Below are 15,177 nucleotides of genomic sequence, written 5' to 3'. Positions count from 1 at the left end.
TAGTTGTGTCTTTGTGTGGTTTGAATATCAGGGTAACTGTAGCCTTGTAAAAAGCGTTTGGCAATGCTCCTTCAGTTTCTATAGTGTGGAACAATTTGAGAAGTATTGCTATTAGTTCTTCTTTGAAATTCTGGTAGAATTCTGTACTGAAACCAGCTGGCCCTGGGGTTTTATTGGTTGGGAGACTTTTTATGACTGGTCTATTTCCTTAGCAGTTATATGTCTATTTTCTTTGCTTATCTGGTCTTGGTTTAATTTTGGCATGTGGTAATTATCCAGAAAATTGTCCATTTCCTTTAACCTTTCAATTTTGTGGAGTATAGGTTTTTGAACTAAGACTTGATGATTCTTTGGATTTCTTCCAGGCTGTTGTTATGTCCCCCTTTTCATTTCTTTTTTTTTCCCGTTTATTTATTTATTAAAGATTTCTGTCTCTTCCCTGCCACCTCCTCCCATTTCCCTCCCCCTCCCCCAATCAAGTTCCCCTCCCTTGTCTGCCCATAGAGCTATCAGGGTTCCCTGCCCAGTGGGAAGTCCAAGGACCACCCACCTCCATCCAGGTCTAGTAAGGTGAGCATCCAAACTGCCTAGGCTCCCACAAAGCCAGTACGTGCAGTAAGATCAAAAACCCACTGCCATTGTTCTTGAGTTCTCAGTAGTCCTCATTGTCCGCTTTGTTCAGTGAGTCCGGTTTTATCCCAGGTTTTTTCAGACCCAGGCCAGCTGGCCTTGGTGAGTTCCCGATAGAACATCCCCATTCTCTCAGTGTGTGGGTGCACCCCCCGTGGTCCTGAGTTCCATGCTCGTACTCTCTCTCTGCTCCTGATTTGGACCTTGAGATTTCTGTCCAGTGCTCCAAATTGGGTCTCTGTCTCTGTCTCCTTTCATTGCCTGATGAGGGTTAATATTCAGGAGGATGCCTATATGTTTTTCTTTGGGTTCTCCTTATTTAGCTTCTCTAGGATCACTAATTATAGGCTCAATGTCATTTGTTTATGGCTAGAAACCAAATATGAGTGAGTACATACCATGTTCCTCTTTTTGGGTCTGGCTTACCTCACTCAGGATAGTGTTTTCTATTTCCATCCATTTGTATGCAAAATTCAAGAAGTCCTTGTATTTTACTGCTGAGTAGTACTCTAATATGTATATATTCCATACTTTCTTCATCCATTCTTCCATTGAAGGGCATCTAGGTTGTTTCCAGGTTCTGACTATTACAAACAATGCTGCTATGAACATAGTAGAGCATATACTTTTGTTGTATGATAAGGCCTCTCTTGGGTATATTCCCAAGAGTGGTATTGGTGGGTCCAGGGGTAGGTTGATCCCGAATTTCCTGAGAAACTGCCACACTGCTTTCCAAAGTGGTTGCACAAGTTTGCATTCCCACCAGCAATGGATGAGTGTACCCCTGACTCCACAACCTCTCCAGCAAAGGCTATCATTGGTGTTTTTGATTTTAGCCATTCTGACAGGTGTAAGATGGTATCTTAAAGTTGTCTTGATTTGCATTTCCCTGATCGCTAAGGAAGTTGAGCATGACCTTAAGTGTCTTTTGGCCATTTGAACTTCTTCCATTGAGAATTCTCTGTTCATCTCAGTGCCCCCCCGTAAAAATCTAATCAACCCCTTTTCATTTCTGAATTTGGTAATTTGGATATTTTCTCTCTGCCTTTTGGTTAGTTTGGATAAAGGTTAGTCTATTTTGTTGATTTTCTTGAAGAACCAACTCTATATTGCTCTTCATGTTGTTGAGTGTACTATTCTTACTCTTTTGTCTACCCAGCTCTCCCTCCAATTGGAACAGGCAGAGCCTGTGTTTCAGAAGATTTTCCTCCAGTTGGTGTATTTGGGGGCTGTGGCTGTGTTGAGTGTTCATTCAGATGTAAGCAGGGCAGAGCCTTCAGTGATCATTCCTTCAGGTGCCTATGGGCCCAAGGGTCCAATTGTCGCTCCTCCGGGTGCAGCTGTGGCTACAGCTCTGATGGTTGCTCCCCCAGGTGCAGGCAGGGATGAAGCTGCGGTTCCTGCAGTCAGACAATTTCTGGAGGCCACTGCTGTTGCCATGGCCCGCTGGGCTGCGGAGTTGTCTCTAGGTGGTCTGGCCTGCCTGCCATGCTGTTGAGGCTTTTCCTGGCAGCCTAGCTTGCCCAAGGCACAGCTGATCTCCCTTCCTACCCTTGATGCTTCTCCCACTTGTCAGCCCTTGTGTCTTTGTGTTGTCAAAGTCCTTTCCAGAAAGGTTTTGTCAAAATAGATATATTTTGATATATTCAGTCTGTTTTCTCTAACAATTTTAAAGTTTCAGGTTTTATATGAAGATCTTTGAGCCCATGGTAATAGCTTTTTGTGTGTGGTACGAGATATGAGTCAGTTTTATTCTTCTGTATGTATATAGTCAGTTTTTCCACCACTGTCAAGGAAACCACCTTTTCCCCCAACATGTGTTATTGACACTTTTTGTTAAAAATTAGGAAGTTGTGGCTATGATGGCTTAGTTTTTGAGTCCTTTCTTTGATTCTATCTCTGTGAATGATTTGGTGACAGTACCAAGTTGAGACTTTACCCACCACGGGAATAAGTGATAACCAAGCTGTGTTGTAATTTCATGTAGTTATGTTACCACACAGTCAAAATGCACCTAGCAATCTGCACTATCAACACAGACTGAAGAAAAGCATCAAGTTGCATGGGATAGGGATGACATAGGCACTTATAAGAGATTGAATAGATAATGAAAACAACACTTACGAGGCTTAGGAACACATTATTTCACAGCCAAGAAATGGTTTCTGTATGCTTGCCTGCCACGCACCAGGTGTTTTAGGTATCACTGATAAGAGATGAAGTTCCTGCACCCCTGGTTCTGGCATTACAGATGCAGTGGAAATAGGAAGACAGGTGTAGGACTGATCAACTCTGCACTGAGAGCAGTGGGTGCCTCCAGAGGCTGGGACCAGGAAGTGATACGCAGAGGTCTTCTGCCATCTGAAGTGTTTTGTGTGCGTGGTGCGGTGCTCATGGTGCAGCGGTGCATACAGCTGCCTTCTAGCTGTTTGCAGTTTGATTTCTTAACTCTGAAGTGGGTAAATGATGCATCCAGGTTCATTCTCTATAATGTTTAGCCTTTCTGAAATGCCCAATGAATACGGATTTACATTTGTTTCCTGGTTTTGCTTCCACAATTTTCTTTTGCTCCAGTAAAAACATGCCTCCCCCTACAGACAACAGTGAGGTCACAGGGAGATTAATGGAGATGTTTCGAGCACAAGATGTATTTAAGAAAGCCTGTGTGCTTGGGAATGGCACGGTGTCTTGATATTTTCTCTGGAAGGCTGTGGGCTGTACTTAGAGGCACGGAATCAAGATCAATGGTGAAGCCAATCATTTCCCAAGAGGCTCTGCTGCTCACCCTAGGGCACTGACTTCAGCTGATCATAGGTGGCCGGGGTGTCAGAGTAAAAGCTTACTGGAAAGTGAACTGCAAATATTCTGGCATTCTATGTGTTCTGCAACTGGAGCCGCAGAGCCGAGAACTGCATCAGATTTAACAAAAGGAACAAGGTTCTAGAACTCACTCCCCAGTGCTCCACTGCTCCCATTTGTGGAGCACGTGTTGTGTGGCAGGCGCCACTGGTGACAGAAGGCACCCCATGTTTTACAACAGGCAAACAAATATTATGACTTAAGGTATCACAGGACCCTGAAAGAGATTAACGAACCATGATTGTTACTTTTTTTCTTTTGGAGAAAGGGTCTCACTACATAGTTCAGTTGGACCTGAAATCACTCTGTAGACCAGGCCGGCCTCGAACTCATAGAGCTCCACCTGCCTCTCTTGCTGGAATTATAGGTGTGCACCACCACATCTGGCTGACCGGGCATGTTAGTAAGCGAAGGGCTTCCTCCAGGAGCCTGGCCATTATGGCCACAATCAGGGCTCTCAAGGTGATGGGGCTGGGGAAGCTTCTCTATGAAGGGGAGAGATTGCCAAGGAGAACTCTGCCCAGTGATGACTGCGAATACCTTGGTGTGGCCGGACCAGTCACAGGATGAGCTTGGAGAGCAATGAAGGAGCCCAATTCTCATTCACAATCCCCATGGTTGCATTAAGCAATTTTGAGTTAAGGGAAGAGTCTGGAGGGGTTTAAAAGAGCAGACCGCCATGGTTAGTTTCCTTCCATAGCGATCATTTCGTGTGGTACGAGGACTGGAGCAGAAAGACTGGTTAGCGGTGTCAGGCAGGAGGACAGAGAAGTTGCTCAAGCAGGGACAGTGGGACTGAGAGGACAGGAATCATTGCTGCATAGCACATTTGATTACCTACCTGGCTGAATCGAGGTGGGAGGGAGGGAAAGGAGAGAGACTAGGAAGCACCTTGGTTTCTGTCTTGGGCAGCTGGGGGAATGGTGGTATCCTTCCCAGAAATAGAGAAAACAGAAGGAAGGGCAGGTTTTGTGGGGGACGATGGTTTTGGATGTGGTGAGCTAAAGACGCACATGGGAGATGTTGGCCCAAACAGTGCTATTTGGTGGGTAGGTTCACCAAGGGGCTGGGGGTGAAGCCAACCTTCTGAGAGGAGAGGGTATGCGGTCAAGTGGAAGGGGACACAGACAGGAAGCTGGGCACGTACTTGAGGAATGGATCAGTGTAGTTTGCCAAGGAAATGAAAACTGAGTGAGTAGGGAATAGGGGGCTGTGGGGCTGGAGCCTTAGGCTAAGACCAGGAGCCTTGCTGTCCCGTATGACTGGGGCTCACGGACCTCCCTGGACACACAGATGATCCTTTTTGTATCTTCTTTTTTTTTTTATAATTATATTTATGTACAGAAAACTCAGCAGTACATTTAACCCAGTTTAGTGGCGAGTTCTTTGGCCTTTGCCTTTTCCAGCTTGGCAATTCGAGCCACAGATTTAGGACCCAGGACGTTGCCTCCCCAGTGGCGGCGGATCTCATCATATCTGTCGTTGTAATTGGTCCTAATAGCTTCCACCAGCTTGGCCAGAGCACCCTTGTCTTCCGAGTTAACCTGTGTGAAGGCAACAGTGGTGCACGTCTTCCTATGGACCAGCCGCCCCAGCCTGGCCTTTCCCTTGATGATGCAGTAGGGGACCCCCATCTTGCGACAGAGAGCAGGCAGGAAGACCACCAGCTCAATGGGGTCTACGTCGTGGGCAATCACCACCAGCTGAGCCTTCTTGTTCTCTACCAAAGTGGTGACTGTATTGACGCCCGCTCGAAGGACAGGTGGTCTCTTAGTCGGGACATCCCCTTTGCCGGCAGCTTTCTTCTCAGCACGGGCCAGCAGCCTCTGCTTCTTTTCCTGCTTGGTCTCTGGCCTGTACTTGTGGGCAAGTTTAAGCAACTGGGTAGCTGTTTGCCGGTCCAGGGCCTGGGTGAACTGGTTAATGGCTGGAGGAACTTTGAGCCGCTTATAGAGGATGGCCCTCTGCCGCTGCAGCCTAATGTAGCGGGGCCATTTGACGAAGCGCGTGAGATCTCTCTTGGGCTGGATGTCCTGCCCAATGCCGAAGTTCTTAGGTCTCTTCTCAAACAAAGGATTCACCACCTTCTTCGCCTCCTGCTTCTTCACGACGGCGGGGGCCGGGGCCACCTTCTTCCCCTTGGCCTTCTTTCCCTTGGGCATCTTGCCGGGCTGGAGGAGAGAGCTGTATCTTCTTTGAATCATCTCATAGAGTCACTGATTGCTACCAAATACATGGTGAGTTCATATTTGGCTAAAGTTCATTCCTCAAGTCCCCTAGGCCCTCAGACATCCATGAGCTCTTTGGAAGTCATGCATAAAAGACCATCTGGGAAGAAGGCAACTGGATTTTTATTGATTAAGTGTCTTAGCACAGCTCAGCCTATTGTTCCTGACTCTTCTTCCACATCTTGACTTTTGTCGACTGTTGTAACCTTGCATTAACTGCCTAATTTCTCTGTGCCTCAGCTTCCAAGCCAGTAAAATAAAACAGTCACATCTATTCCTAGGGATAAAACCACCTGAAAGAAGTGAAGGAACGAAGGTCAAGGAACGTCAGACACTGACAGAGAGGAGGTTATCAAGAGCCAAGGAGTGGTTCATAGTAGAGATCAGCAGCGCGTGACCCACCCTCGGTCAAATCCATCTGGCTGCCTTCTTCTGTCAGCCTCTCAGATGAAGCAGGCTTCTTTGTTGTTGCTGCTATTGTTTTTAAGAATAGTACATATTTTACTTCAATAACAACCAAGTCATACTTTGTCTTTCAGCAGATGCTCGAGCTAAAGAAATGAAGACATCGATGAAACACTAACTTGAGTCTCCACCTTCAGTTTGACTCCCATGAGAATTAGGTGGAGCTCAGCATCCACTCCCCACAAACACTGCCGCATTGGCCTTCTGTGGTGTTCATTTGCTTTTATGTTGTTGAAGCCTTTCTGGTCTGAGTCACTGCAGCAGAGGCCAGATGGCCAGCAAGACCCAAGACATTTGCTACCTGGTTCTTTAAAAAGAAAATTAGGTGAATTTTACAGTGTCCAATGCACCAAGGTCAAGAAAAATAACTAAAAATTGGCATCTGGAATTGCCAATAGATTTCAGGAACCTTGATCGTGGCTCCTTTAGAAAGGAGAAGCAGATTTTGGTGCCTGGAATATCAAAGCTTGATGTCTGACCATAGCCTGTTGGCTGAGTGGTCCTGGAAATCGCGCACCTCCGGTTTCCTCAGCTGTAGTTGGGGAGGGGCAGAGCTGCTTTTCTGAGCTACTGTAAGGATGGGGTATAACGTATCGTGAATCACAGGACATGGCACCAGCTTCACAGCGCGGTTCAGACAGCAAGTCCAAGCGCACTATTTAACCTGCTTCTGCCAGACCGCTGTGATTTTGTAGGCAGGGCCTTGTCCCGCTGAAGGACTTGCTTTCATCGCGTGCGCTCTGACACCCTGTTCTGTGCGTTGCCCTCACAAAATCTCCCCTCTTTGCTGAAGTCATCCAGTTAGTTGAGCATTCTATTGAATGCTGTGCTCGGCCCTGCCCCCAGGGTCTCTAACTCCCCTTCCCCTGCTCAACTCTCCCTTTGCTTATGGCATCTGGTAAACCTAGAGAATTTACTAACACACTGGGCTTGCTGTTCACCGGGTGTCGTCCCTGACAGATGCGAGCTCCCTGAGCAAGCATCCTCATGCAGCCAACTATATTACAAGAACTTGGAATGTAGAACTCAACATTCACCCAATGACTGCATGAAAAGAGACTAGTGGAGATTGGATTTTTAAATTCTTTTTCAATTCCTTTTTTTTTTTGGACTGGGTGTGCTCTTTCAATCTGAATATGTGTCCTTTTCATGTCTATAAAATTCTCAACCCTTGTCTGTTAAAGCACAGCCCTTGTTACTTCTTCATTCTTTTCTTCTGGAAAGCTCAGGATATATTTGTTGGTTCCTTCTGTCCTTGGTTTCTGCTGAGTTCTTCCTCATACTAGACAGCTGCTCAGATTTCTGTTTTATTTTAAGGGAGTTTGATCTGCACCATAATTTTTTTTTTAGTTGTGTTCAGCCGACTTTCCAAACTGTTAATGGAATTTTTGTTTTAGTAGCAATTGTATTTTGAGCCCAGTGCATTAGTTATTTGTCTCGTTGCTGCAACCATATCTGACAAGAGTGAGCTGAGGGAGGAGGGTTTATCTTGGCTCACAGCTCAAGGGTGCTGCCATCAGAGCATGAGAACCGGGCGACAGGAGCAGGTCACAGTGCGTCTACAGTCAAAACGTAGAGAGGAGGATATGCATGCATGTTCAGCCAGCTTTCTCCTCTTATGCAGTCCAGGATCCAAGGTCTGGGAATAGTGCCAGCCTTCTCCATGGTGGGGCTTCCCTTCACAATGAACTAATAAAGAATAGCCCTCATAGGCACACCCAGGGTCCAGTTTAATCTCTCACGGGTGTGCCTGAAGGCATGGCTCTTAAATAACTCCAGATCCCGTTAAGCTGATAACCAACTATCACACTTATGATATTAATTTTTTCCTTTCTCTTTCCATCCTTCCTTATAGTTGCTTCATGGTGCCTATTCTTCCTTCTTTTTTTTTTTTGAATGTATAAAATATTCCTATCTAAGATTTCTTCCAGTGTTTTCCATTATCGCTAGCTCTTGGGGTGTGAAGCCCCTCACTTGTTGCCGGGCTTTCTTGCTGTGGCTGTCTATAACTTCAGATTCTCCCTGTGAGTAGTGGCCATTTGCCTTGGCTGAGGCCTTATGGGTCAGCAACTGAAGAGGCGCCAACACTATACCCTGGTCTGTCTTCCCAGGGTTGGACGGGAGATAATGCGCTATGGATTTAAAAATGTGTGCTACAATTAGACATCTACAGCACCCTCCCTCTCCAAGGCCCGTGGACATCATGGAAGACAGAGCGGAAAGAATACCAGGGTGAGGAGGGGGTGATGCAGAGCTCCATCTTCTATGCATGGTATGGTCGTGGTTCTCCTGACTCAGCAGCTGTGAGCACTTCAAAAGACATGGCTGGTCTACAATCTGGCTTTGAGTAGGAGAAAGCTCATAAGGCCCTTCCCCTTTCTGAGAATGTGAAGGCAGTTAATGGTTGCTGGAGGCCAGACACTTTTTCAATGTTGTAGCCACCGGTGAGTGTAAATATTCTTGTAAATGACCCCATGCTTCTATAAGCTACCATAATATAACCCACTGGGTCATCAAAGTGTAAAAATGAAATATCAAAGTAAAAGAGAGACTAATTGTTTGTGGAGTCAATGGACATGGGAGGAGGTCACGAGAGGGAAATGTGTGGTTATGACTAAAATTCATTACGTACATGCATAAAAACAACACAATGAAACCCATTAATATTTATAATTAACACATGCTAATAAAAATACTATAGGCAAGAAGCTACATCCTATGCTCCACATCTCCACTGTGAAACTATTTGTGTGGCCTTGGGCAAATGACTCTATCCTCAATTTCTTATCTGTGAGGTAGAAATCAAAATTCTACCTGTGGAGATGCTGTGGGAAGTTAGTACAACAGTCAACACAAGACCAATAGCTTAGTTTTCTCTGTGGCAAATGCTTAATAAGTATTACCAGGTACTCTAAACACAGGATAACCATTGTGTCACTATTTTCATGTTTTGTGATGGGAGGAACTTAATTTATGAACACACACATACACATGTACATGCATGCTCACAGTACACACACACATACACGCACATACACATGTGCACGCATGCTCATAGTACACACACACACATACACTCACAGTACACATACACAGTCAGTCATCACACATGAATAGCAGTCAGACACGTTTGCTTTACTTGTGACGTAAACTAATTGGAATAGGAGCAGAAACCATGACAAGAACACACTTGGCTCTCCACCCCTTTGGAGAAGCACTGTCAGGAGTGGGCATGGAGTCTAAGACATTATCTTTAAAAAAAAACCCTAAGGCCTAATTAGGGAGTCAGATCACTGGCCAATTATTTTGGGTCATTAAAATATAGCAGTAGAGAACGTTCTTGCTGGGATGGAAATGACCCAGATTGATGTCTTCAGTTCTGTTCAAAGGGAACAAACACTGAACGCCTTGGCCGTGTTTTCTTTGGGCATCATTCTCTGCAAAGAGTTAGATACAGAACAGCAGATCTCTGAAGCCACAGCTCAGCCATGTTCTCTGTTTAGTACTGGGAAGGTAGAGTGCATTCATTACTTTTCTCATTGCTATGACCGACGTCGAGAGAAGTGACTGAAGGGGGAGAGGTTTATTTTACCCACAGAGTGGAGGCATTGCAGAGGGAATACTCTCAGGGTGTGGTGACAGCGGCAGAGAGCTGTGTGTGTGTGTGTGTGTGTGTGTGTGAGAGAGAGAGAGAGAGAGAGAGAGAGAGAGAGAGAGAGAGAGAGAGGAGGAGGAGGAGGGATAAAGGCTGCTGCTCTTCTTTTTTTTTCAGCTTGGAACTCCAGACTGTGGAATATTGCTCCCCCTGTTTTGATCTTGCTATCAGCTGATCCTTCGCCCAAAGGTTTGAGTTACTCATTCATTAAACTATACAAAATTAACCACCATAGGGACAAGGTGAACTTATTTTTATCTCAAGGAATTTTCAAGCATAAGTCCCCACCTTAATAAACTGTTTTGGGTCTGAAATGGGGGCAGGTGAGAGAGAAAAGCATAGCGGAAGGAGCTGCAGGATACAATGGCGTAACACAAAACGAATTATCAGGGATCTGTCAGAATCTCACAAAGTCAAAATTTCCGTTTTCTTATTCATTAAAAGCAGAGATTAAAATTAAACACATTTGAATAAAAAGATACTTTGAGGTTCACTGACCTGGTCATCATAATCTGATCCCGTGTCAACAATCTCTCCAGGGTCAAACATTATCGAAGGGTCAAGGTCGCTTGAATCTAAGTTTAAGAAAGACACAGTTAGCTGGTGGAGACTGTGTGTTTCCAAAGCAGCAAGTTTCCCAGCAGGCTGCCGCACTGCCCTATTGCTCCGCTAGCTGCACACACAACTTACACAATCCTCCATCTGCCGCACTCTGTGTCTGGGCTGGGGTTAGAGGACACAGACACTCTGGACCCTGTCCCAGCCTTCAGAAGAGCAAGCTCTGGAAGAGCCTAACTTGTCAACAGCCGGACTCAGAAACCAGAAAGTGTGAGGTACTAAACCTGACCATCAGTGAAGGTGACACTGGATCTGAGACAGGAACTTGAAGTTGGAGAGGGAATTTGAGTGTTTTGGAGAGATGGCTTCAGGATGTGTTCTATGACAGAGACACCAGGAGCACCATGAACAGAACAGAAGAGTTCCTTTCTAGGAGCTTCTGGGCATACAAGAACTGATCTTCCCATTCTAAACCATGACTTTTGCCTCAAGCCTACGTACGGGTGGCCTTAGCCTCTGTTCTAGCTTCATTTCATTTGCTGTGACAAATGCCTTCACAAAGAGACAGAGGAGGACAGGGATTGCTCGGCATTCAACTCCAGGTTTCACTCCGTAATTGAGGGGACGTCAAGAACTCAGGCACCTTGACACTCACATCTGTAGTCAAGAGCAGAGAAAGATTAACATCGCTGCTGCTGGCCACTCAGCTGGCGTTCTCTACTCACACAGTCCAGGGCCCAGCCCAGGAAATAATGTTGCTCGTTTTTAGGGTAGGTTTCCCACCTCAATATATAGTCAAGACAATCCCCACAGACATGTCCACAGGCTGGGAAGATCTAGGCAGTTCCCACAGGCCAGGCATCTAGACAATTCCATGACTCTGGATTGTGTCAAGCTGACAGTTGAAAATGACCATCCTAGTCCTCAAAGATGAGAGGTTGTCTCTTTCGGGTAGTTTAGGCTGCATTAAGCCAGTTGCCATTCATCCTCCAGGCTCAGAGTTAAACCATTAATTCCTGTCACAGGTTCTCACAGGACAGTGGACTTGTTCTCTCTTCATGACGCTTTTCTGTGTGGAGACACGCCACCTATCCCCCGGTACACACGCCTCCCTGACAAGGAAAGAGCTACCCATAAAAGGTTTATGTATTCTGTGAAATAGCAAACGGTCTACCATTTCTCTGCAAACTGGGCTTTGACAAGTCATTCTTGGTCAGATATGAAAGTTTAATGGAGCATATTCTCACAAAACAGTACCCACTTCATCCACTTCTCAGAAACAGAGCACCCCAGAAGTAGTGACTCATAGTCATTCGAATTCCAGAGGCAAAGTGGGGCCTCACCCAGTGTCTCCACTTGCTTTACCCTTTCATCCCTTCATTTCCTCCCTGTCCTTCACCCTTTCTGCAGATAATCCTCAGTCTTTAGGTCAGGCTCAGAACTTACAAAGTGCAGGTGTGCTCCACTATATGCTACTGACTGTTGCTAACCCTACTCTCCACCAAACGGAGAAGGTCCTCACTGCTAGACCACTGTTTGTGGTTTTCACAGTCTCTTCCATGATCCTAGGACAGTTTGACCAAACTGAGAAGGTACTCTCTGTTAAACCACTGTTTGTGGTTTTCACAGTCTCTTCCATGATCCTAGGACAGTTTGACCAAACTGAGAAGGACTCTCTGTTAGACCACTGTTTGTGGTTTTCATAGTCTCTTCCATGTTCCTAGGACAGTTTGACCAAACTGAGAAGGTACTCTCTGTTAGACCACTGTTTGTGGTTTTCACAGTCTCTTCCATGATCCTAGGACAGTTTGACCAAACTGAGAAGGACTCTCTGTTAGACCACTGTTTGTGGTTTTCATAGTCTCTTCCATGTTCCTAGGACAGTTTGACCAAACTGAGAAGGTACTCTCTGTTAGACCACTGTTTGTGGTTTTCATAGTCTCTTCCATGATCCTAGGACAGTTTGACCAAACTGAGAAGGTACTCTCTGTTAGACCACTGTTTGTGGTTTTCACAGTCTCTTCCATGATCCTAGGACAGTTTGACCAAACTGAGAAGGACTCTCTGTTAGACCACTGTTTGTGGTTTTCATAGTCTCTTCCATGTTCCTAGGACAGTTTGACCAAACTGAGAAGGTACTCTCTGTTAAACCACTGTTTGTGGTTTTCACAGTCTCTTCCATGATCCTAGGACAGTTTGACCAAACTGAGAAGGTACTCTCTGTTAGACCACTGTTTGTGGTTTTCATAGTCTCTTCCATGATCCTAGAACAGTTTGACCAAACTGAGAAGGACTCTCTGTTAGACCACTGTTTGTGGTTTTCATAGTCTCTTCCATGATCCTAGGACAGTTTGACCAAACTGAGAAGGACTCTCTGTTAGACCACTGTTTGTGGTTTTCATAGTCTCTTCCATGATCCTAGGACAGTTTGCCCAAACTGAGAAGGACTCTCTGTTAGACCACTGTTTGTGGTTTTCATAGTCTCTTCCATGATCCTAGGACAGTTTGCCCAAACTGAGAAGGTACTCTCTGTTAGACCACTGTTTGTGGTTTTCATAGTCTCTTCCATGTTCCTAGGACAGTTTGACCAAACTGAGAAGGTACTCTCTGTTAGACCACTGTTTGTGGTTTTCATAGTCTCTTCCATGTTCCTAGGAGAGTTTGACTGCATATCCCAGGATGATGTCAACTTGGAGCAGAAGCTACTGTGTGACAGCAATGATAGAACTCTGAGCTTCCATTTCTCTGTTCGCTCAGGCACCCTGCTGATGACAAACTCTAGACAGAGCCATCCAATGGGCTCTACCCAGACCGCCGTCCAGTACAGTAAGTGACACAGACAAGGACTTGAGGGCGTGGCTGTCCACTCAGCATTCTGAGACAAGAAGGGACAATAATGCCTTTGGAGGAAGCACATTGCAGGGGGCTGTGGAAACGTCAGAGGTGGAAGACTGGAATCTCGTTCAAGCCAGGACAATCAAGTTTCTTCCTAGGCGGCTTTAGTGGACAGCAGTGTTAAAGACAACGTGAATGAATGCATGGGCTCTCCTTAGTCACAGAGTGGATGTTGTCTTCTTGACTAGTCAAGTGGAGGAAGGCATGTGGGTGGATGTGTTTCTCTCATCCCTGACTGTCCTTTGCTTCCTAGCGAGCCCCCAGGATCCGAACACAAAGTCTTGGTGAACACGCAGCAGCAAGAAGTCCCTTGTCCTACTTATTTTGTGGAGTTGGAAACCATTCTTCCAATCGATTTCAAGAAGTGCAATCTGAAGGGCCCTTAAACAACCCACCAAGTAGGGACCACATGCTAGCCTTGGAAACAGCATCAAATTCATTAGAAAATTATTTCCAATCACATCAGAATGAAAAGACTTTTGATTAAAACAAACTTCCCTCTTAGGAGGAGGAGGAGATTGATGAGCCTTCCTAATCAAAGGCTCTGACAAAAATCTCACTGTATTACTAAGGGATGGCAATTCTTGACACAAGGTTGCCCCTGGCAACCGCAGTATTAATATATCTCGGATGATAGACAAAGGGTATCATTATCAGCTCAGATAATGATTGAATGGCTTCAATTTTTCAAAGCACTGGTTGCTCAGTTTTCTGGAAATGGGGACTTTCCTAATAGCCAAGGCTCAGCAACTGAGAGAGGGAGACAAATGCTGGTGTTCCCCATCTATCTGCCAACCAGTACAGGGCCACAAGAATACTAGACATGACTTTCTTCCTCAGAAACGACCACAGGATTCAGACATTTGGAAAAAGTCTGGCTTTCATTTTCCCCCATTTTGAGTTTTCAGTTTCTTTTCAGATTTAAATACACCCCCCCACCTTTTTTAGATAACAAAGACAGGTCTGATTTGCAATGGCTCCCCACTTCCTGAGACAAGAACTATCACTTGTTTTAATGTAAGGGGATCTTCAGAATACTACCTTCAGCACATCGTTAAGTGGGAACCAGAGACAAAAGGTTTTAAAGAGGCAGGCGCTAAGCCAATCAGAGAGCTGCAGGGATGGTGGGGGTCAGGAGGGGAGACGATACATCATCACTGGACATGGGAGAGCTAAGGATTCTGGGTGTTTGGATATAAGAAGGGCACTGGTACCCCGCCTGCCACAGGTTTTATTTTATTGTTTATCAGGAAGGCAACGTGGTTAGAACGGCATTCTCTGAGGATCCCCTTGCAGCTGGGTTACTGACTGGCAGGAAAGCCCCAAAATGGAAGCTGAATACTGCAGAAGTGGAGAAGAAACTGTAGATTTCCATGAAGGAATACCAACTGGTGCAGATATGAGAGCAAGAACATTGTTGGCTAACTTTCTGGAATAGAGGGAAAGAAGATTTACACTTGTTCTTTCTAGACCATTACAGTCAGAGCCAGGATTTCTTATTTATTTTGTTTTGTCTTTAAGGGCTGGTGTAGGAGTTTCTTCTGTTTGTGTGTTGTTAATGAATAAAGAAACTGCCTTGGCCTAGTTGATAGGACAGAACTTAGGCAGGCAGAGAAAACAGAACTGAATGCTGGGAGGAAGAAGGGCAGAATCAGAGATGCCATGGATCTTCTGCCTGAGATGGACACACATCCCCATCCAAACAATTAAAATGAGTAGGATTAAAAAAATATGTTTTGAGGTCTTAAAAGATAAGGTAATACAAATTGGTTAAGAAAGTAAATTAGGTACACATCTTTGGATTCATCAAGAAGGATAGATAATGGAGTATTTTCTCTGAATTTGAAAATACAAAGTGCCCGGATATTGTAAATGTAATTCTTCCTT

General features: G+C 45.3%; 2 protein-coding genes across 3 annotated transcripts in view; both read right to left on the bottom strand.

Annotated features, from left to right (window-relative positions):
• The window catches only part of Ak5 (adenylate kinase 5), a 187,408-nt gene that overhangs the window by 68,034 nt on the left and 104,197 nt on the right, over positions 1-15,177 (bottom strand). For both annotated transcript variants that reach the window (XM_075981057.1, XM_075981058.1), the window contains exon 8: positions 10,336-10,412. In XM_075981057.1, coding sequence (XP_075837172.1) covers positions 10,336-10,412 — 77 coding nt within the window. The remainder of the gene's footprint in view (positions 1-10,335; positions 10,413-15,177) is intronic.
• Positions 4,803-5,670, bottom strand: LOC142854792 (large ribosomal subunit protein eL8). The gene has a single exon (XM_075981046.1). The coding sequence runs from the start codon at positions 5,649-5,651 to the stop codon at positions 4,851-4,853; it is 801 nt and encodes a 266-aa protein (XP_075837161.1). The 5' UTR covers positions 5,652-5,670; the 3' UTR covers positions 4,803-4,850.

The sequence above is a fragment of the Microtus pennsylvanicus genome, chromosome 7 (assembly GCF_037038515.1).
Source record: "Microtus pennsylvanicus isolate mMicPen1 chromosome 7, mMicPen1.hap1, whole genome shotgun sequence".
Lineage (NCBI taxonomy): Eukaryota > Metazoa > Chordata > Mammalia > Rodentia > Cricetidae > Microtus > Microtus pennsylvanicus.
The sequence above is the reverse complement of the archived record's forward strand: the minus strand, read 5'-3'. Positions and strand labels throughout refer to the sequence as shown.

Excerpts from the sequence above, each read along its gene's own strand:
- LOC142854792 (XM_075981046.1), bottom strand. The coding sequence starts at position 5,651 with ATGCCCAAGGGAAAGAAGGCCAAGGGGAAGAAGGTGGCCCCGGCCCCC.